General features: G+C 36.1%; 1 protein-coding gene across 1 annotated transcript in view; it reads right to left on the bottom strand.

Annotated features, from left to right (window-relative positions):
• Positions 1-1,843: 1,843 nt before the first annotated feature.
• Positions 1,844-26,556, bottom strand: part of LOC121867196 (unconventional myosin IC-like) — a 47,264-nt gene continuing 22,551 nt past the window's right edge. Inside the window, 19 exon segments of the mRNA XM_042367005.1 lie at positions 1,844-4,287; positions 5,215-5,317; positions 5,979-6,079; positions 8,255-8,284; positions 8,716-8,937; positions 10,355-10,482; positions 10,962-11,064; positions 11,911-12,088; positions 12,476-12,706; positions 12,953-13,184; positions 13,590-13,728; positions 14,913-15,080; positions 15,427-15,560; positions 16,632-16,801; positions 17,007-17,167; positions 17,408-17,506; positions 17,926-18,138; positions 18,515-18,694; positions 20,937-21,145. Coding sequence (XP_042222939.1) covers positions 4,273-4,287; positions 5,215-5,317; positions 5,979-6,079; positions 8,255-8,284; positions 8,716-8,937; positions 10,355-10,482; positions 10,962-11,064; positions 11,911-12,088; positions 12,476-12,706; positions 12,953-13,184; positions 13,590-13,728; positions 14,913-15,080; positions 15,427-15,560; positions 16,632-16,801; positions 17,007-17,167; positions 17,408-17,506; positions 17,926-18,138; positions 18,515-18,694; positions 20,937-21,145 — 2,816 coding nt within the window. The 3' untranslated portion in view covers positions 1,844-4,272.

Genomic DNA, 26,556 nt, shown 5'->3' with positions numbered 1-26,556 from the left:
GTAGAAGTGTGTATTCCTGGATGCTCCTGCTCGACACATTTACTTAAGATGCTGGATGTGTGTACAGTACTCAATTCCTGGAACATGGTGGCAATATCAATAATATATATACACCTATATCTAGATTTTGCCAAGGCTTTCAACAACGTACTCCACGAAAGGCAAATAAAATTAAACTGGAAGAGTACGGAATTCAGGGGGGTGTCCTAGCATGGATCAGACTTTCCCCATGACTGCAAGCAATATGTGGTGATTAATGACATGAAATCGTCATGTGTACCCATAACAAGGAGGGCACCTCAAGGCAGTGTACTGGGACCGTTGTTGTTTGTTTCATAACTTATATGCCAGAAGCTATACATTCCTCCATATAAATGTTTGCGGACAATGCCAAGTATTCAGGAAAATTAGGAATCAAACGGATTGAGAAATGTAACAGGAAGATTTGTCAACTTCGTGAGTGATCAAAGGAATGGCCGTCAGATTCAACATCACGAAATGCAAAAAGATGCACCGAGGTTGTATGGACGGTTTAGAGATATTACACTTCTCGAGACGTGAAAGCATCATGAACTGAGACAATAGATGTGAAAAGGACCTGGATGTGTATGTCAACAACGAACAGAAGTTCTTACATCGTTGTGAGAAGGGGGTGAATTGAGCAACTAACTAGTAGGTCTTACATGAAGGACATTCACACTCCTATATGGTGTAACCCTTATAACACTCCTCAAAAAGAGACGCTTCCTCGTTTGGTCACCCGTCTGGTCCCTACGATATGCTTGAGACTGTCAGTTAATTGAAAATGTCCAAAGGATGGCCACCAAATAGGAGCCTTTACCACGGTATCTCGGTTGCCAGAGATTGAAACGTCTGCAGTTGTTTAGCTTATACAATAGGTGTGCAAGGGGTGACAATAGAAGTCTATAAACAATTTCAAGAGTTCATACCTGGAGCTGGTGGATGCCTGCCCCCACTAGGGGTTACAGATAAGGTTGAAGAAACCACAAGTTCAGAAAATTGTTAGGGCAAACTTTTTTGGTGCAAGAATTGTAAACTCTTGGAAAACTCTGCCATTGAGTGTTGCGACAGTACCGAGAGAGAGCTCATTCATAACCAGACTTGACCAACGCTGGCACAGGTACAGATACATTCTGGAGCCAGTTTGGCAAGGTTAGGTCAAGTTGTTATGTTTCTATGCATTCTTGCTTTCATTTTTGTGTTCAGGATCGTGATATTAGTCTCCACAAATTTTGGTTCAATTCCATAAATTTTTTCTGGTGCTAACCATATTGACAAAAAAATCTAAATTTTTGCGCATGCTTATTATATAAAATGGGACCTCTGAGCACACTACACCAGCATCTCTCGAAGATGGAATGGTAACTACTGCATAACCTTGATTCTCGGAGTAACCCCTTAGACACTTGAAACACCCAAGACTAACCTCCTGATCTCCTGAAACACCCAAGACTAACCTCTTGGTCACCTGAAAGACCCAAGATTAACTAACCTCTTGGTCACCTGAAAGACTCAAGACTAACCTCTTGATCTCCTGAAACACCCAAGACTAACCTCTTGCTCTCCTGAAAGACCCAAGACCAACCTCTTGATCTCCTGAAAGACCCAAAACTAACCTCTTGATCTCCTGAAACACCCAAGACTAACCTCTTGCTCTCCTGAAACACCCAAGACTAACCTCTTGCTCTCCTGAAACACCCAAGACTAACCTCTTGCTCTCCTGAAACATCTAAGACTAAACTCTTGGACACTCCCCACATCACCCAATACATGTGCTTGCAGGGGCTATGTACAAATGTAAAGGATGAAAATAACACAAAAATAATTTCATATTCATATCTTGTACATTCTTGGCACATTGCAAAAAATCAAACCACAAGTTACATTGGGTTTATCACTGACAAAACTGCAAGCAAACACGTATACTTCTACATTACATGGGTAAGGCACTCAATATGTTTATCAGTAACAAAAAAGCTAAAGCAAATCATGAAAGTGTATTCCTACAGATATTTAAAAATAATGTTCGAGTCAGCAATTCTCACTAATATTAAGATATCCTTAGGACTTTTAAAAGTAATCATCTGTAATTGCTGATGGTATCATTTATCCCAACAGTGCAGCCTCACCAAGAAAACCATATGCATACTGTATATATGGCTGTACTAACTAATGTGGTCATCTGTCTAGTTGGTGAGCTTACTATTTAAATGATTTTAACATAAGTACAACCAATTAATCTCTCTTAGGGCATTAATAAGTTAAAGGCTTCACAAAGGTAATTATATATTAAATCACAAAATAACTAACATTTAATCGCAACACTGAAAGAGGTGGTATCTTTGCTTACAAGAAGGAATGCACTAGTTCAGAGCCTGGAAATCACCGTTGCCAGGCAAAACAATCCTCCCCACACATTAGAAAAATCCCAAAATATCATGAATTCCACACATTATAATAAAAAAGAACCTACATCACCATGGTTAACAATATAAATGCAACACATGAGGCATTTACCACAATAATAATAGCAATAGTAACTTATAATTTAGCACCAAAACAATATTCTATTACAGACTATGTACATTTAAAACAAAAAATCCTCCATTTAATAGTTAGTCATACTAACAAAAGGTTCAATGCTGGTATAATACACAAAATAAAATATGTTCAGAAAAAGTAGCATAATACAGTACTCCTAAATATGTGGAATGACAATGCAAAGAAAATAACTTGTACTTCCCCTTATTTGGTAATGCACGTAACTCTAAATGTGCAAGTGTTCCCAATTTTGTTTCTCTAAGTTTATATTTTATCTATTTACCTGTACATAAAAAAATCTTGTATGGGTTCTTTTTACAACACTGGCCACCATGAATCTCCACATGCTCTCACATTATATACTAGAAACATTAACATTCTCTACATTTGAGTTGTCCTCATGCATATATAACCCAAATTCTTCACCTGCACTGTTAACTAAGCAAGCAAACAAACTTTATTATTCAAAGTTTGGACCATTTCTGCTGTGGTTTCTATAGAACTAATAATTATGTATATACAGTAGCCAAAAGTTTCAGTAAGATTCTGCATGGATCTACTCAATATGCAGAAACAAAATTCATTGATACAGTTTAAATCTTTTTGTTAAAGCATAAGTAGCATTTTCAGTATAGAATACACTGAGATATTCAATGAAATACTACAAGTTAACACAAAGTTAAGACAGACACATGCTCAAGAGTGGTTGTAAACTTCATTGTAGTTAAAATTTGCATGACCATTTTTTAAATTTATTCCAGTTGCCTTCCATTATTGTGGGAAAGAGCCAATTAGGGAGTTGTAACTGGAGGTAAAGATATTTGAACTATTCAAATTTGTAATTGTGTGTGGAGAAAACTCTCAAGCAAATCCCTACCACTTTTTTTTTAATGCATTGAATAATTATAGCTACCTATGATGCCCCTTCTAAAAAATCATATGGTTCCGTACTCAAACTTCTATTTAGGATGATCGTTTTTGCCCAAGAAATTGGGGTTATGACCATTGGTTTTTTTTTTCAAAGCCACTCTGTGCATACGACATAAATGGCATCTTGGAACACCATCATGAACTGTGCTAAATATATCACAGTATTAAGACTAAACAATCTTTTATGACTAGTAATAAATATAAAAATAAGTAGGTAATAAATTACAAACACTGCTATCTCTCTCACTACAATATTCAGAAGTTACTGAAGATTTGTTTCTCTTTTATTTACAGCAAAAATTAATGTGAAAATTACAGACCTTAAACATTGTCGGTGTTCTTTCATGATCAGCAAGTTATTAGGACTCCAGTACATTAGCAATAGTTTCAAACCACAGGAACTGTACCAATTTCAGAGCTACATAGGAGCTTTGGCTAAAATAAAAAAAAAACTATATTTGTTCATCTAGTGCTTCAAAAAGAAGTGCAGGCACTTTATTACACAGTTTCTAAAATATAACAAAATACAGTCACTTGTATATCAGCTCAAAAGACTATCATTTCCTTTTAAAGTCAGCTTGTCATGCAAAACTGATGGGGATCAAGGCTGATAAACATCCAAATTACTAGATAGTATATTTGCAGGTCTGAAGTCATTATTCTATTTCACTCTCAACCCCATAAACTTGTTCCTTCCCTTCATTTTCCTTATCAGTTTAAATGTTTACAATAAGTCATCTTGTGCCAGTTTTTCTTATGTTACTATATATCACTTGATCCTCACTGTCCAGCCACCTGAAAACAATAAGAAAAACAATACAATATTGCTTTTGGAAAGTACAAGAAAACTGAATGTAAGAAGACTGCCATATGGTATTATACGTATACATGGTACCATGCATAACTAAACACCTGGGAAATAGAAATAAGTCAAAATTTTAAAAAGGCTATACTAAATATCTTATGTAACACTTTAGATTATGTTTTACAGTTTAGTAAATGGAGATTGATCCTGAAATCCAATTTTCTAATGGAGTCCATGACAGGTAACTCTCAGTTAATCAATATTCCTTATAAAACAGTTTTCATAAGTTTGTGGAAATTTATGATAATGTGTAACTGTGTGAGGTGGGAACACATACAACTGTCTCTTATATTAATGGTCAATTTTGGTTTTAGTACCACTCAGTATAAGTGTATGGCTTTTGTGGAGTAGCATATGAAATGGTTTAAGGCTTGGGGTTTAATATTGTGTACAACATTCCTGAGAATTGTTATTTTGCACCATATTTTTGCAATACTGTATTTACATGTTGTATTTATACAGTTGTACATATTTACATATGATATCCAGTTTAGGTAGGAAGTGTATTTTCAAATAAATATTTAAATAAGAGTTAACAATGGCATATGATTTGCAAATTAATGCTTTTTTTTTTTGCTGATGTAAGTACAAGTGCTGTACATGTACTGTATTTAATTGTTTGTTTCCAAAGCTGGTTGTACATTAGCAGAGTAATTGTGAATGTGCTTTCTGCATATTATCAAGTGTATGAAAACTGCACATGATACTGTACTGTGTATGTTGGCACTACTGTGATATTCTGCCTGTTATTTATATTATGTGATAACTACATAACGAGTGCAACTCAACCTTTGTTCAAGTAAATGCACGTAAATTTCACTTCTTGAAAAGGAGAGCAATTTATGAAAAATACATACCACTAATAGTTTGCCCTCCTTGTTTTTATTGATAGTGGTGACTGATGAGCCAGTGTCAAGCATAATTGTACCCATCTTTCCATTCTTCATTGTGTGACCAATGCTGTAAAATAAACATTTGTAAAGGAAAATATTACATAGCCTAATAACTACAAATATCAAGAATAAAATTAAGACATTAAGAATGCAATTACTGTATTAAAAGCAAATAAAGAACTAACTATTTTAATTATACAGGTACAGTACATTCTGGGGGGGGGGGGGAGAGTTCTACCTAAAATATATAAATACAATATTTCTGTTTTCTAATGTTTTGAAGTAAAATTACATGGAATTGCATATTCATAGGAAATCTTTGGAGTCTCGGGTCACAGTAGAATTAGTTTCATTATTCTGCCTCTTCCTTTTCTTGTAGCTGGCTTCAAATACTGTACTGTACTGATATTTTAAAAAGCTAATTTAGAATAGCCAAAAACTTAATTTAAAATAGTTGTAACAATAAAATTTGCAAATTACTGACTATGGTTTAATTTGAAGTACACCACAAATTTACTTGCACATCAAATATCAACATGGAAGACATTTAATGATTAATTTTGTCACCAAGACTTGACTCATAACCTGATCTTGGTTCTAAATGCAGTCTAAAAAACTTCAATAATTATACTTTATCAGACCTACAAGAACATATACTATTAAAACCTCTGACAGCTTATCTTTCTATACAAATTATAGTCAAAAACAAGATTATGAAATTGTCTTACCTCTCAGATTCTGCAATTTTGAGCGCTTCAGGGTTGTCACTGACTGTTATGATCTTGGTTACAGCTTCAATCACATTTGGTACACTGATGATTAAGTCACCCTGCAAGATCAGGTCAATTGAAGTGCTCTGCTGCTTTGCCATTACAGAATGTATAAAATGGTACAAAGAAAAAGATGCAAAACTACTACTATTTTTTTCCCAAAACAAATTTCTCATGGATTTTGCTAATACTAACACAAACCTTTTATGTGGAAGTCCATCATGTCAATTTTTTTTATTAATATAAATATTGTTGCTTTCAAGTTTAATTGTCTGACCATACTGCTCCTGAAGCTTGTGTGTGGAAAAAAAAATATTTTTACTCCTATATTTAAAACCACAACTGATAAAAACAGTCCTGTATTACATTTCTTTACCTTTCACACTTGCAATGAGAGGTGCACACTAACTTACCCCCCCCACACACACATACACACACATTAAAGTTGCCACTATATTATTTACCATACCATCAACTTCCAATTTTGAAATGTGGAGAACTCTGCCTAATTTCTATTAAAATAAATAATGTTATATTTGAGATGCGTACGACTAGAGCAGACAAAGCGCCACTATGGTCAAAATCAAGATTAATTCACAAAAGGGTAGGGAAACCACCTCTTGTGTCCCAAGAGAAACTCAGTTACTCAGAATGGAAGTGACAATATGGTAGATTTTGCTATTAATTAAACTACCCACACGGCTGGTAGCAGATCAGAGGAACGCACTAGAGATCTCCAATCGTTTTCTGGTTCTTTGTCCACTCTAGACGTATGCACCTCCTACTATGTAATTTGTGTAATGCAATGTAACACCATAAACAAACTTAAAAGAAAGTGGCAAATAAATGCTGTGATGCCTTCTCCAAGCTAAGAAAACCACATTAACATCTTTACCATGAATTTTTTTTTATCCAATTCATATATGCTATTACTCCAAGATGTATTGTTTATCATATATCAATTAGCTGAAATTAAACTTTCCTCGTATCCCTAATATGACGTGTGCACATATTCTTGGCATGAAGAGTTAGTTGTACTCTCTTTGCAACATACCTATTCAAATCTACTTGTCATAAAAAGTTTTCAGATACAGGCAAAATTTAGTGTCTTAGATTTGAATTTTATGCTATTCTAGGGGTAGAATCATCTCTTTTCCTGAAACATCAAAAATATTAAGTTGCCCTTCTGATGCAGTTACTCTTTCTATGTATTGCCGTTATTGTACCAAGAATCTATAAGCCCTTTCCAGCTATGATGCAGGATGGCATGTACAAACCAAGAGAACATATATTTTAATCAGCCATCTAAAGAACCTTTCTATGTTCAATATTCTGTCTAATATGTGCATCTTTACTCACCGAGAAGCATCAAATCAAATATAAACTTGTGGTCTGTTTCACTGCAATCAGACAATGCATTACAACTAAAACTTGTGCAACACTGTGCATGGAGTAAAAGAAAAGACAACACAGAAAACATGCAAAATAATAATGTGCCAAATAGTGCATTTACAGTGATGAAAAGCCAAACTTCAGTGTCATGAAACCAAGATATTTCATGATGCAGTTGTTTATATTTAAGTGTGCAGGAATAGAGGACATGAATTCCACTGCAGTATCAGAATTCCAGTTTAAAAAGGCTTGACACAGATTATCTTCTTAACAATACTTTAAAAACTATTGTCATGATCTTCAAGAGTAATTGCCAACTCTGATATAAAGCTATGGTGTGAACTATGAGCTTTCCAAATACATTCAGTTATGGAACTCATACATTAGTTTTTATTTTATTGCATTCAGTCACTTATCTTGTAAGGAATACCAAGGACATTAAGAAGCAAAGAGTTAAATTAAGATTAATTGAAAAAGATTAATATGCCATATCAAAATATATATGTTAACAATAGTGTATTCACTATGTTACAAGCTTAAAGTGTAACAACCACTGTTTCCCTGTGTTCATAAAAATGTTTTACAGTATTCCCAAACTAAATCTTATAAATTCATAAAAATATTGTCAAAAATAAATACACATTCATGAATTCCCAGAAAACTGCAGCTTTCCCATATATTGTAGTAGTGATTCATGCACACTTTAGGCCATGTCACTTCTGAATACTGTACAGTCAAAAAAATCTTCATCAGGTTGTTTAAACATTATACACCACAAGCTGTGCGAGTGCTCAACACCTGTAATATTCTACACATGCTGGAAAGTGTATCATCATTCTTACCTTTGGATTAGGGTCACAAGCACCTTCACTCTACAGCATGCAATGAAAGTATGAAGGATTTTTAGAACATGACGTAATACAGTATTTGACATGAAAATATGAACGTATTAACTATTGTGGTAGTCCCTGTAACCAGCAAGTAAGATAATGTTCAGATGTAAAAAGAATCTACAAGTAATGTCCTGTCTACACTAAATTCAATATTTTATTTTATTTTGTAAAAGCCTCTTCCTGCTTTGAAACAGGGTAGCTGATGCTTAGTATTAACCACATACAGATGGATAGAGTGTATCATGACTTTATCCTAGAAAATTTTTCAGCAGTGAATGAGAACAAATATATAACCAAAATATATATCCTCTTAAATCTCACTCTAGATTATAGTGTCAACAGAACTTACTTTTTTTTTAAACACCAATGACTGACTAGTAATAAGAGGGAAGCTTTGAAAATAGCCATACCTTATCTCTCTTGGCATTCTCTGCAGGAATCTGTATCAAAAGAAGGTTATCTGCATTTGGAGACACATGTAGGCCTTGAACTTCCTTTAGAGAGAATCGATGCTTTTGCTTCAGCTTATTCTCCTTTGCTTCTAGCAAGTACAGAGCTCCCGATGTAAGGATCAAGATGCGTTCCCGGGGTTTGTAGCCGTGACGATCAAACTTGGTGCATGGTATGCAGTACTAGGTTACCGTAAAGAAGAAAAATTTTTACTGAACAGCAAATGCCTCTGATAGCTACAAATAACTCCTAAATTTTTAAATGTATCACTGCCAAGTGAACTGAAATTGTGACATAATGAACAATACTGTCAACCTGTTAAAGAACAGAAGTATTGTATCTATGTGTTTTGGCACACTGGAAATATTACCCTTGTAACTTTAGAATTAATATAGTACACCTGCTATACTGTAAGTATAAGAAATAACTGGAAATACTAAGAATGGAATTATTATATACCTTGTATACTGTACAGTACAGTATTAATATTCAGTCACTTATCTGTTTCCCTTACAGATACAAGACCTCTTTTTTATAATATACTAAGAGATGGGAATGCTAAGGTGACAAAGAGAAGGAGCAAGTTTGGTAAACATATGAGATGCACATGGGAGACAAGTTAGCAGAAGCTTGAAGATAACAGTGCTCTGGTGGGCATATCAGATGAGACATTGAAAATACTGTACAGTACTTGTATCATTAAATGGGTCAAGAAGAATGTGCACCAGGATGAAGTTAAAAATCGATGTGAAAAAACTATAATTAATAAGTAAAGAGTGAAGACAAGAAGAAACAAATATTAGCTTGAATAGAGACCAATAAAAGGAAGTGAAATGTTTCAGGTAGTGTATTGTATCTGGGAGGGCATATATTAGTGAGTGAAATGATGAGAGTCGAACTGAATCACAGATAATTATCAGTGGGGAAAAGAAAGGTGCACGGAGATAATAAAAGGGGAGAATAACTCTATACTAAAACATGCAAAGATAGATGCATGGAAGGATCATTGAGCCAATATTTTTATTACATATGTAGGTGTGAAGCATAGACTATGGATGAAAGAGGAACAAGTAAATTAGTAGTTACAGGAATGGAGTACAGTACCTTGAGAGCAGTACTGTATATGGGGTGACTATGAAACTGGACCCCAAGGCCTGACCACACCCATTAGTGGCAGTGCAGACACAAAAAATTGAATACAAAGCCTTGAGGACAAAATCGTAAATTTAAGCACCCCCATTTCACAGCAGATGAACTGGAGGCGCCTTGGGTGTGATCCATTGACCCTTTAGGCAGGAGGTAAACACTGTATATATAAAAGGTTAATAGTATGCAGAAAATAAGAATTACAAAGCAGGACATGAGTGGAAATGAAAGAACTGTTTCTCAGGGTCTGCTACACTAATAAAAGGGAAACCATAAAGGAGGAGACAGAATGATGTGAAGGAAATAGAGGGGAATGATAGGAGACTGAAGGAGAGACTAAAAGGAGGAGAAAGAATGATGTGAACCAAGTAAAACTAAGTGAAGGGGAAGAACATCTATGAAACATGATAAAAGTTCACCACACAGAAGCAAAAATCTTAGGTCTACACTCACCTTTGTTTTTTCTCCCGCTGTCTTGATTATGTCCTCAAATGCAGTTTTCCTCAAACTCTCAGTTACTGGGTCTAGCCTAGAGTTTACAAACCAGTTTGGCAAACTTTGAGGGTAACTTATTTTCTTTTCTGAAAACAAATAGATAATTAACATTTTTAAATACTAAAAAATTATATATTCATGAATACCTAAGAGAGCTATGGGTACATCGGTAAGGTAAAGTGAAAGGATACCACAGTGGTTCCCTCTTAGATTCATGGATGGCCTACACCTTACAGTAAACTAGCCAGCAGTGAAAATGTTATAGATCTAGAAGTTACTTGTCATTACAAAAATACAAACACCACTTAGTTGATGAGATGAGTAACCAACATCAAGAAATATACCCGATAAAATGTAATACTTGCTAACAATTCCCCCCACATAATAATCTCCATATCAACATACACCCTCATCTGGGAATTCACCCCTGAATCACTTACAAAACAAAAATGTTACCCACCAGTATGATGTATTTCTAAAACAAGAAAAAGATCTAAGGATAGAATATTACTCACATAAATCGCTATTCTGATATTTTCAGTTCGTCAGTTTTATATGCACTTACCCTTGAACAGTTGCTCAGCCAAAATCTTCTCCTCAAACATGGCTCGCTTTTCTGGTAGCAGAGCCTTCACATATTTCCGGGCAAGGTAAGTACGATGCAGACCCTGAAAAAATAAAAGGCAAATACAAATTAAATGCAAAAAGAGAATTTGTGTTAAACAAAGAAAACGAGGAAATTGTGGAATGCATTGAGAATAAATAGATTGCAACTAACATGTTACACCTACAGTACTTAGGGTTGAAAAAAAATAATCTGTTGTGATTTGAGTACAGTATTTTAAAGGTTTACAAATGAAAGTCAGCCAGAAAAAACTGCTTGTGGACTTTGAGAAACCTAGCACTCTCAATTAGGCTGTTCCAATTATGACAACTATAAGATAAAGTACAATACAAACCTAAATTAATAATAAGAATTTTATTAATAGTGGGGGAAATCCCCTACCTTACTAAAGCATAAGTCTAAGGAACCATAATTTTGAATAACAATGAGTGAAAATATGGATCAAATCCCAATAATACCAACATGAGTTCCCATTTTCACAAATCCTGGATGCAGATGGCTAATAAAGCAAGTTTTGTCAAATTAGCATAAGACATTGAGGTGTTGAAATTATGCTGGATACAATGCTTGAACCATTTCTTGAAATTATGAAAATACAGGATGTAGAAAATTAAAAGATTTTCTTATTCACAATTGGAGAAACAAAGAAAAGAGAAAGCAAAATAAAATGTGTAGGTGAATAGAACTACAATATGTGAAGTTAACACTACAGACAATTACATAATATAAACAAGACAAATTTGTTGGAATTAGATGGCAAAAACATCTATAAATTTATAAATAAATTCTAAAACTTAAAAAAATTCTAACTCTTTTCTTGATACACTTTTGTCAACATACATGATAATTTAATCTTTTCCATCTCAAGATCATTCAGGAACCAACTTACATGAAGGAGTGTTGAGGTCCCAGCACAGGGGGCTGGAGCACTTGGCCAACTCTTGTCCAAAACATTGGTTGGGAGGGACCTCGATAATCTAAACAGATATTCACACTTGACCAACTGTTGAAACCGAGCATTTGTAGGGTTGACAGGTTCATTGCGAGTGATGAAGCCCTTCACAAACCTATTCAGAATTACAGAATTAGTACCAACTTTCACACCATTTTTTTTTAATACCCTGTACTGTATTCATGATCAACGTGGCCATCTCTTCTACTCTATCTTGTTACACATTAATATCAAAATACACATTACAGCCTATGACTAAATTTGATAGTTATATGGATCCTGAAACCAATACAACTCTTACTAAGAGATAAAGTCTATCATATCACAATGAAACTATCATAAAGCTATGGACACGGTGGCATATATTCTTATCAGTTGTTAATACTGTATATAAAATGTTACATTCCCATTTCACCCAGAAAGATGCAAAAATGTTGTTATGCAATCACTCCAGTCTACCAGAGTATCTTCATGGCTAAATAATTTTAGGTTTCAAACTCACGCTCGCACAACTCCAACAGCCCATTTCCTGCGGACAAGCAATCTCTGAGCGATTACACGTCTCCAGTGCTTGGCCAGTGCAGTCACTGCTGCTTTCATCCTAAGGAACCTTCTTTTGTACATGAATGCCTTCCACTTAGCCTGGATCATAGTTGCTAGTTCACTCTTTCGTTTTTGGAAAGCATCTTCAGTCTGGAAGAGTGTCTTTGGCAACCGGATGAACAACTTAGTTCTGAAAAATAAATACTTTCAGTATTCGTACAGGGTATTTCTATCTGAAAGTATCACAAGTTATGTGAATTCCAAATATTTATTTCAGTATTATGCTTAATATGAAATACCACTCACATTTGAAATTATTGGAAGTAAGAAACAAATATTTTCATACAATTGATTGTTTAACTATGTGCACACACCTATGCACAGACACCAAACTCGTAAGAGCTTGACGAGCTCATTTGACCTAAACAGTACTTACGCTCCCATTCGGTAATCATCTGGATGATAGCCAAGATGCTGAACAATAGCTTTCACGCCATCCTTGGCTGGTCCTGGGTAGTTTGGCCATGTAGCAGGACACACAGACTTGTATCGGCCCAAGAAGATTTCATACGTACGGCGGTAGGCAAAACCTGCTCTTCTCACCCTCAAATTTTCCATTAGACCAAGATATTTCACCTGATGGCTCACACGCTCCTCATCAAAGTAAACTAAAAGAGAAAGATGACACTTGAACCGAATAATAAAATAAACGGTACCACAAAGAGTATGTGGATAGAGCTTTAACTTATAATCAAGTGGAAAGCTTCGACACAAAATAATATTTACGGCATTTCTAGAGGGTGCAAAATTATGAATCTGATATAACAATTAAAGAGAAAGAAAAAAAAGTGGGGGTGTGGGGGGAACAAGCCATACAGGTATCAAAATTTTTTTTAACAGAAAACAGTTTATCAATTCATCTTTACAAAATTTAGTACCTGTATATTTTTCCCCAGAATCATCCTTTTTTAGACAGTGTCATGACCATATGGCTTCATACATTTATGTACTATGAAATATCTTGCTTACTTACTCCCTTACCCAATCCCACATCAAGAAACACAGTCACTTACATGATCGCTTGTCATCATTAGGCTTGATGCAACGAATGTAAGAAGGTTCCTTGCTCATGAGAATGGTCATTAAATCAGCCAAACTGTTTTTGAATTGTGTGGCAGCAGTAGCAGGTCTCTTCTTTCTGAGCAGTTCATCCTTAAACAAAATACAATATTACAACCTATACAGATATTGTTACATCAATTCCCTAGTTATTAATACCTGTACCAGGTTTAAGTTGCAAAATATTTACACTCTGTATTACAATGAAATAAAAGCAAGATTTCCATAAAGCATTAAAACTAATATAGGATTGCACCTGCCAATATATGAGAGAGTTCAGAGACCCATGGAACACACAAAATGTCAGCCAAGTTAAGCCAGTACGTACAGTAGTTTTGACAGCCAAAAATTTAAAAAGTTTTGGATGGACAGGAATACTGTACACCCATTGATAACTTTATCATCAACTAAGATGATCTAAATACAAGAGGACAATAAACCTTTAACATCCATTGGCAGTAGCAATCTTAATGCTTAACACAATTTTGGAAGTGAGCCATCCAAGAAATATCCTCAAAAGAAAATAAATTTGAGCCAATAGTTTTTAAGTGGTCAAAACTGTACAGAGTTTATGGGTGGACGGATGGATGGACAATGCCAAATGGCTGACTAGTGATAGTCTACCCAGATTGGCTAAAAAAAGAAATGGCATTAATCCTAAAAACAAAAGTTTTGTAATTCACATTGAACAGTTGTTGCAGTATACTAAACTAACTAGAGTGACAACTAAAGAGTTATTTATCCAACTAAAAAAAATTTAAATACTGTACTGTAGGTTGTTCACTTCAGGAATCGTCACATTTCATTGTTAAGGCAACACTTAATGATAGCTTTCACCGAGTATAACCAGCTAGTACACAGTGATTTACTGCCCTGGTTAGCAAGACCAGACTATGGGGAAGGAGGATCAATGTTCTTTGGTTACAACTTCTATCAGATTTACCGTACCTGTAATACTGTACTATCTTATGTAACCTTTCTTCAAAAATTTGTAATTCCAATGCATTCTGTAAATTATGTCATGGAAACTGTACTTTTCTTACAGATATACAGTAACAAATCAGTTAACTCTGAACATTTTTCCAGAACCAAACTGGCACTGGTTTAATTTCTACTGTACTGTACCATAAAAACTACTTCTTACCTTTATCACAAGTAACTTGATGTGCCAGTACTGTTCCTGACCGTGATTTAAAAATGAAGATTCTTCATGCATGATTTTACTAGATCTAAGTACATGTGAACAAAATTGACTTCAATATTAAAATATTTATTACCTTGGGAAAAACGATGTTAGTTATCGAATTAGAGGTATGTGTCATGGTCTCCTTAAGGTCACGGAAGAGTAAATCATTGTTCTTGTCCAGAAAGCCTTGTACTCGGTAGGCAACTTCACCTGCATAGTGCCGCAAGCGGAATTCATCCTTATTAATTGTTTTCTTTACCTACAAAAGAAATATATAACAAAATTAAATGATTACAAATGTAAAATATCCATGGACAAATTCCAAATCAATAATGTTGAAACAGGTAAATATTCAAAATTACACCAGAATTCAGCAATGAATATGAAAAAGATCTTCGTTAGAAAACTTTTTGTTCCTAAATTGGTCTCAGTCATTTATTCTTCTACTTCTAAAAACTAATAAACTAGTATTATTAGTACTGTATACAACATAATTTTCCACTTAAGGACAAAAATTACAACAACAGAAAAAATTTAATGACAAATGTCTCAAGTAAAATTAATAAATATTACTAATAATACATACAAAGGCTCGCTGTACTTGCCTTGTTGTTATGAGAAGTGTCATAGCTAAAGTAATGTTCGTGAGAAGCCAGGTGAGAATTCATCTTGGAAAGGAAGGTTAAATCTGTTGCATCACCAGGACGAAGACATTCTTCATCCAAGAGGGAAATGATGCCTAAAAAATATTTATATATATATTATATACATTACAGTATTGTACTGTATATAGAAAATAAAATAAAAATATCAGCTGCAGCAAAGTAGTAACTAATCCACCTGGTGGTTTAATAATCATAGGATCATTATATGCCAAGATAGAAATGTACAGTACAAGAAAACCATCAGAGATTTAAACATGAAATTCATGGTTACTTAAATAAGGTTAAAGAATGTTTTTATGGTGCATGGGGTGGAAGGAAAGATAGTATTAACAGTCAAGGTTATCTGTGATGAGTACAAAAGGTAATTTTATTTTAAATACAGCATTAAAACTGATAACAAAATATGGTGTGGAAATAAACTCTGTATGTACAAACAGTTTGTAAATATCAGATGGTTTAATTGTTGTCTCTAGCTTTCACAGTGGCCTATATTATTGTCTGATATTTATGTTTTTACAAAATACTAATTAGAAATCAACCCTTGTTGAAACATTTCATGTACAGTAATGTTATGTGAAAAAAGGCTAATAACCCAAATGACAGTCAATTACTAATATGAAAGTCTAATATGTGAAATAGTGGCTTAATGAATTTGAAGTATATCCAGTGTTTTTACAAGATGTTAATATTTAACTAAAAAATTTACGAAAATACCTAAATGGTTGAGAGCAACCATTTTGCTTGGCCAGTACCTTTAAAGGTGACAAGTACAAATTAGTAAACAGTGCCCACATGATGTACAAATCACAAAATAACCTGAAGGTTACATTAATTTTATATATTTTCACACCTGTGTCTGGATTACTACTGCTGTTCACTTTAAAAGACATTTTAATTGCATGTACAAAATGCCAACATTCCAGTGATATGACAGGTAAATCCGATTGAAAATTTGGGGCTCTCTTGTGGCGGAGAAACACCATAACGTAACACAGCTGGTCAAGCAGCATGAATGACAGTAAATAAGGGAGAGTTTGTGTAGCTCTTCATGTTACCCAACCTACATTAAAGCAGGACAGGGCTTGGTTAGGTGAGAAACTTATTACATATCCAAGAAACACACAAAGAAAATGTCTCACTCTCACCTTTGTGCTTTTCCTCCACTAAATCACAAATGATCTTGTTGTCAAAGTACTGCACTTGTTCCCACTCTATTCCCTCTCGCCTGTATTCCTCCTGCTCACTCTTAAGGGTCAGCTCAATGAACACTTGCTGTAGTTTCTCATTACAGTAGTTAATACAGAACTGTTCAAACCTGTAGAATGTTACAAAACCAAAACTTTTATAAAATGTAGTTGTTCAGTTTAAAATGAATTTGTTAGAACTAGTGAATTTTACTTAAAATGCAGTCTCCCTTCATTTTTTTAAATACCTGTACTCCTTTTCATAAATATACAGGTACAGTAGGTGATGAAATTACTATATAGAGATCATAACTGCACAAACAATCTGGTACATACCCATTCTTGTCAAAGATCTCAAAGCCATAGATATCAAGAATACCAAGAAGAGTTTTCCTTCCCGCCTCAGGGCATTGAAGAGAGTGATTTAGTCTCACCACGAGCCAGTCGAAGAGACGCTCGTACACTGACTTGGCAAGGGCATCTCGGGCATAGACAGCCTGACCAAATAAAACAAATTTTTAATTTAATTATGGATATATATTAAAGATAACACACTCCTGGAACTTTCTATTGGATAAAATAATTTGTGATAGGTTATAAGAATTACACTGTACTTTATTTAAAACAATATACTGTACATGAATACAGTTTCACTTTAGAATGTATCAGATTAATATTGATACTTGAAAATTTAATAATATAGTTTCCACAGAAGATGAGTTTTGACTGCATTTTACCTGGTCTGGGCTGAGGGGTGAAGTGACAACATCTCCACGTGCCTCAATGGTACGATGTGTGAGAGCTTTAAGCATCTCGTCCTTTTCACAGCCTAGTAACTAAGAATCGAAAAGACAATGAGTATTTTAAAGAACAAGTTTCTAAACTTGCAATTGCTGTGTAGTTTATTGAACTTTTATAATCATTAAAAAACAGAAATAATAAAGATTATAGAGTTACTTATATTTCTTAATCAAATGAATTTGAAACATTTATTCTGTTCCATGAAATATTTCAAGGCTTTTCAAAATTTTCTTAAAATTTCAGTTTTTCCTTGATCAATATTTTTAGGGGGAGTTTTTCAAAGTTTGTGCAGCACTTCAATGCAGATTTTCATTTCCTATTTACTGTTAGTTTTGAATAACAGGTTTTCTCCTCAAGATGATAGAAAACCTGGAATACCCAATATCATAATTCAATTTTTTTTATATACCTTTGCTGATAAGTGGCTAAAACTCTGTACAGTAGAAACTCTTACCTTGCTGCAGTCACTAATGGGCGTTTCATCTTTAACCCTAGCGAGTCCATCATCATCTGCTTCATAGGCAACATTACCCAAGTGTAAGATGGCTCCCACCACTCCCCAAATAGACTCCTGTTCCTCCGTTGTGAAGCTGAGAATGTCCAGTGCATGGTCAACAGCCTCAAAGTCTGCTCGATCATTGATGGAATTGACAACACTGTTTTTGCCCTGAAAATTTTTTTTACACACAATATACAGTACTGTACAGTATGGGACTTAATGATATGTAAACTACAGTATACTTTTTTTCAATACAGTATTCAATATAATTGATCCACGAGAATGAGAACGTGACAAAAAAAAGTCAGTTTAAACAAAAATTCTAGCAATGGAGGCTGTATCACATTCATCAGTTATATTTTTACCAAGAGCCATAAAAGCTATATAGTATAGTATAATATAGTATAATATAGTATAGTATAGTATAGTATAGTATAGTATAGTATAGTATAGTATAGTATAGTATATGAGACACACAGTAGACAATGTTAAAACTCCATCAAACTGTTTAAAACTAAGAAGAGGGTAAACCATCATCTTTTACCTGTCTGAGGTAGAAGTAGGTGTCTGGATCTCTCTGAAGATGGAGTTTCTCTATCAGTTCATCAGGAGCACCCGCAAGAAGTTGGTAAAATATGTGGAAACTCCTCTCTCCAATCTCCTGGTGAATAACACGTGATTTCTCCAGCAAGTAGTTCAGAATGTGTCCACCAACTGGGTCACCCTGGTGAACAAGACACATGATTAAAAATAAATACAAAAATAAAAATATATAGTTTATACAGTACAACTTTTATTATCTATATTTACATAAAATATTGCAAATACCATAATACAGTACTGTACTGTAATCTTATTTTTCCCACTTACAGGATTTAGTCAGCATTACCAAGCTTTATCTTACACACTTACACAAATTACAAATTTACAACCCTTGTCAAGATTACAGTACAGTGGTCCCTCGGTTAACGAGCGCCTCGGTTAACGAGTTACCTTCCATAAGATTCTTAACTTCGGTTAATGAGCAATCCCTCGATTAACGAGTTTCCTACGAGCCGACCTCCACATGTTTTAGCTTGCATTTGGCGGTCCACCAGCAGTAGTATTAGTCTGCCAATACAGTAATCGGTTCTAGGGCTTAAATTCCTTACCCTTTTAGTAAATATCACGAAGTTCATACTATTCAATAATTTTAAAGGTTTAATATTTAATTTTTTAGTCATTTTAACAATTATTGAACATAATTGAAGGTAGGGTCACTAGTTTGTGGCACGCCATCCAGCCTGCCAACACAGCATACAGGCGTCAGTCTTTTTGTCTTTTCAGTGGAGGTAACATCTTGCTTGAGACTCTTCAACTAAATGCATTTTTTCTGTGTTTACAAGCAAATTATTGGTCATTTTGAAGTTTATTTTACATATTGACAATATATAATGCAGTGCAGTGTTGATTTAAAGAAAATAATCTTGAATTACACCAAGAGAACTAAAATTTTATGGGTGAAATGGCACCATGGGGTGACTTCTCTTCCTCCCCAATGCCTACTCTTCTCCCTTCTCCTCCACCCCCATTCTAATTCCCATCATCATCATCATCCAGGAGCCTTCTACATACACAGCTCAAAGTAAGTGTACCTTTCAACCTTTTTTGTTGAATTTAGGCAATTTTCGGTGAGCTGGAACCAATTACCCAAAAACCCATTGAAACAATGGTTTCGGTATACGAGTTTTTCGGTTAACGAGCAACCTTCTAGAACGGATTGTGCTCGTTAACCGAGGGACCACTGTACAGTACTTCCATTGCAAAGGGCAATGTCTCTGTCTTGAATGGTCATTAGTTAGTAATAAACTGAACAGTTTAAATATTAAGGATGGTTCTAGCAGCAGCAGGCGACAGCAGATGGCGTGACGTAATTATGATATGGACTTAATAAGCCGAGTCACACTAGGTTGATGGTCTTTATCTTTCCTGCACAAACATTCATACATACTGTACTGTACAGTATATGCATATATGCACCTGGTGCACACACACACACACACACACACACACACACACACACACACACACACACACACACACACACTTTCATACCCACAAGATACTCTCATAACTTACTTTTTCTTAAGTGTAGCAATTTCAAAATCAAAATAAAACGGAGGCACTACTTATTATGTACATGGATGAGCAAGGAAGATGCACCTGAATTTATCTCAAAAATCCCAAAATTTCCTTAAAATTGGAAATGAGGGTGATCTGGTGTCGCATACCCATATACAGTACAGTAGTTCTGATAATATGGTTAAGCCACTTAGCGGGAGGGGGGGGGGGGCTATCACACTGGGCTAATTTTCCTTTGTCTTTATGATTTCAGACTCGGTAGTTTTTTGCCACCGACAATCCGTACACCCATGAAAGCTTATGAACCAATCATCTCTTGACTTTTTTAAATAAAATAATTTAGCAATAAAATAACCTACCATGATATATTTCTTGAAAACCCATGCATTATTATCAACACGAAAAAAATAAAAGGATTTGTTCTGTGGATATTAGACTTTCATTTATTTACATCACAGACCTGTAAGGCACCTGCTTTGAATTTTCCTTGATTCTGGATGTACCAAATTGTTGAACTGTGTGGCCCAAAGAAGAAGAAGGCCTTTTCTTTCTCTTTCTGCTCCAAAATTACAATTACAAGGGCAAGTGCTGCATTTTGGCCCGAGAAAAGGCCATTGGTCTATAAGATATCTGCCATCTTTGTTATTATGATTCTGCTGAAGACCATTGCCCTCACAGTTCGTGTGATAAGGAGACAATATGATTGTTAGAACAAGATAGTGGTGCAAGAAACCACAGCAAATTAGCTCAATGTTATAATCACTTGCTAACGTTAGGATAGGATTTGTATCTCAAAACCAAAACCTTTAGTTAACGAAGCGTCTAACAACCCACACCTATCTTACCTTGAAGTTAAACTCGATGTCCATGTACTTGCCGAAGCGGGAGGAGTTGTCGTTTCTGTTGGTTTTGGCATTGCCGAAGGCCTCCAGTAGAGGGTTACTGTGTAGGAGGCGATCTCTAACACGGTCCATCTCCCGCCGGTGAAGAGATGTCGCCGCCAGGAACCGCAACACCTGCTTGCTGGCCTCCGTCTTACCGGCCCCTGACTCACCTGAAAGGAAAGGGAACGAGTCATGGACCTGTCAGAGATCAGTCATACTATTATTCTGTCCTAGCATCACCTCACCTCATTTGTTGGTCAGCCCAGATCATCAATTATTCGTGATTCAACTTCTCCAATATGTTACACCACCACAATCCCTGGTTCACCCAAGCCACGAGATAAAGATATTGGCCATAATACAGTGAAACCTCCATATAACGTACTTCTCTTTCTATATAATTCATTATATAGAAGGTTTCACATCTAATGGACTTCCATCTCTATAATTCGTTAAGAGGGAGATTTCACATCTGACGGACCCTAAATATAACGGAATTCCTCTCTATATAGTCCGTTAAGTTGAGGTTTCACTGTGGCAATAATATATATATATATATATATATATATATATATATATATATATATATATATATATATATATATATATATATATATATATATATATATATATATATATATATATATATATATATATATATATGAGGGAGAGAGATAGAAAGTAATTTAACACGATAAATTTATAACTTATTTTATTCACAAACACGTGAGAAATGTATGATTTTATAACAGTATGAACAAACAGGTAAAACAGTTGTATGATCTTACAGAGAAAGTATAACAAGAACATCTACCTTACACACTCTACCGCCCCCCACCAAGAGAAAGGAGGAAGGAGGGTGCAGCTACAAGTTTACAACGATAACCTAGGGAGGGGGTGGTCTGGACGGCAGGTTGAAATAGCCATGGTAGGAGGGACGGCAGCCTAAAGCTCTTTCACCATCCCACAGTGTCCACGTTTGCTTAGCGAAACTTATATCTGTTAAACCCAATTAGTAATACACTGTCATGGAATTAAACTTTTAAACATATCTGGCACACAAAAATATACAGTAAGCATTGCACCCATAATCGACAAGCGTCCTGGTTAATACTATCGAGCACTGGCAAATTTCGAAGGTTAATTGTTCGAGTTTTCTTTTCCAGATTTACACATTTCTGTACTTCTTATTTAGCAGATTTATCGAGCACCAGGAAAATAACGTGGAAAGAAATATCAGAGGGTAAATAGTGAGTGACAAACAACTGATGTCATGGTTTGTGGTTATGTACTGTATTAACTTCCTCATACAAGAGACGTCTGTTAACCTACGGCGTAAAATTACTTCCTAGTGCAGACAAGTGTACACAAAGAGATCCCCAGCTGATGCTCGGCGACAGAAGAGGAACGATCCGTGTAGGGCGGGAGGGGAAGAGCCTTGAAATAGCAGCTCGTAATGAGATACAACACGAGGGGAAACACACCTCTCCCTCAACACTTGGAAGACGTGGCCTCCCCTCGTTCATCTACACCTCCAACATAAATATAAAGTGTTATTCAATACTGTGTCAATAAAGTGTCCCTCAACCGAGTTTTAGGGACCGTTTTGAAATTGATAAACATTCATATGATCAGTGTTCTCCAGAAGTTAAAGAATAGTTGGTGGAATTTCTTAAGTAGCATGTGGGATTAATTTAGCTGTCGAGATGACGATGAGGGCGTGCAGGAGGGTGTGGTGAGGAGAGGAGCCCCCCCTTCGCTGGGACACTGAAGGACTTTTACATATTTTAAAGGATTTTTTGGCTGTACTCGTGAAATTTTCTGCACATGATAAGTATCTAGTGGTTATATAGCGAGTGATTGAAAACGTCGGACGCCAGATCTCTGAAGAATACGAGAGATGAGAGAGAACGTTTACGCCTGTATAATTTTATGTTTTACAAGACACACACACACACAACAGTATTTACATTACAGGGTCAACAACAGTGGATTGGGATTACCACTAAGTAATGCGGCCGTTTAAACTCCCCGATTAAGACACCAGTTAAAACAATACACAATCTCTAGAATAAATAAATGAAATAAAACACACACTGTACTTACATCTAGTGAGGATTACTTTGGTTGGTTCCTATTTCTTCCCTCGTTTATTCCTTCCTTCCCTCCTTTATCCCTCCCTTCCCTCCCACCCATCCCTTCCCCCGTTTCTCTTCCTTCACCCCATCATTCAGCATCCCGTATGTCATCTCTCCTCATCCTCCTCGCCTTCCACTCTAGGCATAATCTAAACACTGCTGGCCCGACCAAGGCCCTTAGACTTATCACTCACTACGCCTTCCCCAACCACTCCACCCCTCCAACTATCCTTCTTCCTCCCCAAACCCCTCCACAATTAACCCCTCCCTCTACCTAAATCCGCTCTCCAAAACTCCTTCCCGCCCCCTCCTTCCCAAAGCTTAAATTTAACCTCTCTCCAAAAACACTCCGTCCCTCCTTCAAACCACCCAAGCTCCCCCTCTTTCCCATCTCGGTCGTAACTACACCCCCTCCCTACTTTTCTCCCTCCTTCACTCTCCTCCATCAACCTTCTTTCTCACCACTTGGCAATACTTCAAAACCACCATCTCCCCAACCTCCCCCACTCCTGCCTCCTCAGTTCCATTCGCCTGCCTGCTCCTCCCCACTATAGCAGCCGTCTCTGGTGCTGAGCGGGGAGCAAACTACTACCAACCCCCCCAGCACTATCCGGATATAAACACAGGCAGCAGGGGGTGAGCGTTAGCTGGTGCCGCGGTGAACGTACACACAAACACACATACCAAGTCGAATCTTTAATAAAAATAAATAAAAAAACATAAAACTGGTTATTATCGAGGTCTTATTAAGGAAATTTTTACCAACTACTGTAAATATGTCCAATAAAACGAAAGTACTCAGACCTTCCACACAAAGTATTTATATCTTAACACTACTGCTAACTTTAGTCAACAGCGTGTGTGTAAGATATAACTAGGGGTAAATGGTGTACAGTATAAGAAAACTTTACCATAAACTCAATTTGCCAAGGATCGAACTCAGGACCACACCCTTTCGAGGCGAGGATGTTGACCAACCAACTACAATACACCAGAAGTCGTCACCTTAACACCCTTACTTAAACGAGGATCTTAAAGCAAGTTCATAATTACAACAAAAAGATAGTGATACTGGCGGTGGTAGCGACTGTTCACCCGCGCCCCTTGACATATAATAGCCAGATAATGGGGGCCTGTGTGCCACTGACACCACCACCATCTATCGCAGAAGGCGTGTACGAGCTACTGAAGGAGTGACAGCCAGGTATTTACCACGTCCGACCAACCAGCGCCTCTTTGACACACGGTGATGACGGCCTGTGTAACTAACCAAGGTCTTATAATAACACCCAAAGCAGAAGGCGCAGACGAGTTCCTGAAGGAGGGATGGGTAAGGGTAGGTAACGGGGGGGGGGGGTATTAAGCTCGACTCTCGTCCCCTGTCATATAATAGTAAGATAATGGCGTCGGGTGCACCAGGACCTTACAACAACACGTCTTGTTGGCTGGCCAAACACTCTCCCTCACCATTACGGCTATCTCACTCCCGGCCTGGTGAGAGAGTGATGTGTGGGAGGACGGTGAGGGAGGGGAGTACGAGCATGGTCGCGGGAGCCAATTTTATTCACCTCAACCAGTATAGAACATTTTTTTTAACTAAATTTAAGTAATCCTAACCTACTGTAACCGTATCTAATAAAATAATACTAATTTCAACAAAATATTAAAGGGCGATAAAGGCTAGGTTAGTTTAGTTTAGTTTAGGTTAGGTTAGAATTTCATGATGAACTTAAGAGAATAACACCATTGACCTTGATTACATTCACGCCAAGACATACAGTATATTGATTTATATAACAGTATATCTTTTAACAAACCCTTACCACTGTGAATGTTAATATATATATATATATATATATATATATATATATATATATATATATATATATATATATATATATATATATATATATATATATTGATTTATCTATATACACTATTTATATAACTGATACACATTATTTTTGGTGTATATTATATATATATATATATATATATATATATATATATATATATATATATATATATATATATATATATATATAACCATTAACATTAACAGATTCACAGTGGTAAGGGTTTGTTAAAAGATATACTGTTATATAAATCAATCAAGGATATGTGTGGGAGAGTTAGCTTGTTCCCATGACACACAAACACTTCCATGTTTGTTGGTTCATGTACGCGATGTGAAGGGTCGCCTGGGGAACTGCTTACCAACCCCAGTGTCACCACCCACCCATGGTCATCACCCATCATCCTGGCCACCCACTACCCCGCCCATAGATGATGACACACACCCAGGTCACTACACTGGGCATCACTCCGTCTGTATACGATAAGAATGGCATAACGAACACGAGTCTGTCTGTCTGTCTGTCTGTCTGTCTTTATTCTTCCATTACCAATTATCACGCATACATATCACGAGTTTTTTCCATGTAACTTAACACAAACTCAGACAGCATTACAACCAATACAAAAAAAATACGATTCTTGATTAGTTAAAATAGAAATGATCTTGGGTGATACTAATAATTATCATACACCATAACTCATGCAAGAACAAGTCATATTGTTTATTAATGGCTAAATATAGACTTAATCAGTATACGTATATGATAGGTATTTAAGCCCTACTGTCGGTATATATAAAAGAAACAAAACGAATAGGAGTTTGGCGAGTGTGGTGGTGATGTATGATAATTGAAGACGCATGTGGAGCGTTCAGGGAGGGGGGGGACACTTACACACACAGAGAATGAGACTCGTTATACTGTTTACACACTAAAACCCGTGTCCTCAAGAGACTAAATTGTGAAGCTCTGTATAAAACTGTCACATAAGCGTCACTTTTTCCCTCCCCAGTGACGAATCGTGCTTCACATTACACCAAGAACTAACTGTCTCTTTTGGCGACATTGTTCAACACAGTCTGAGGTCAGTAGTCAATGAGGAAATATGCCAGGTCAAGTTAGGGTAGTTAAGGTCAAGTGATATAACTGAACTGATTCTGTTGTTTGTGGATGAATATGAAACGTATTTAAAAAGGTAATCATCGGGAAAATAGATTACCGCTAATTAATGGATAAATATTATAAAAACAGCGCCAACATGAGCAATCCATAACGCCTGTAGTTTACCCTTCCTTTACATTACAGCTACGCCAGACGAACTTTCGCCTGTCTTTTATTGCCCGTAGTGTACACCCAGTTATGGTAGGAGCGTGAGGATAGCACCGATGTCTCCAGCCCCGATAACACTTATCATCAGAAGCCAACACTCCACTAATACTTAACTGATAACAGGCTGACCCATTAACCAACGGGCCCTCTGTCTCAAGGCTTCGCTCGTTACTCTGTCAACACTGAGCCACTGTCATTAACCCCGCAGCTTATTTCACCTAATTAAACCCCTAAACGATACCCGGGCAGGATTAGATT

The sequence above is a fragment of the Homarus americanus genome, unplaced genomic scaffold, assembly GCF_018991925.1.
Source record: "Homarus americanus isolate GMGI-L3 unplaced genomic scaffold, GMGI_Hamer_2.0 scaffold6317, whole genome shotgun sequence".
In the NCBI taxonomy this organism is placed as follows: Eukaryota; Metazoa; Arthropoda; class Malacostraca; order Decapoda; family Nephropidae; genus Homarus; species Homarus americanus.
This window is presented reverse-complemented; position numbering and strand designations above follow the sequence as displayed.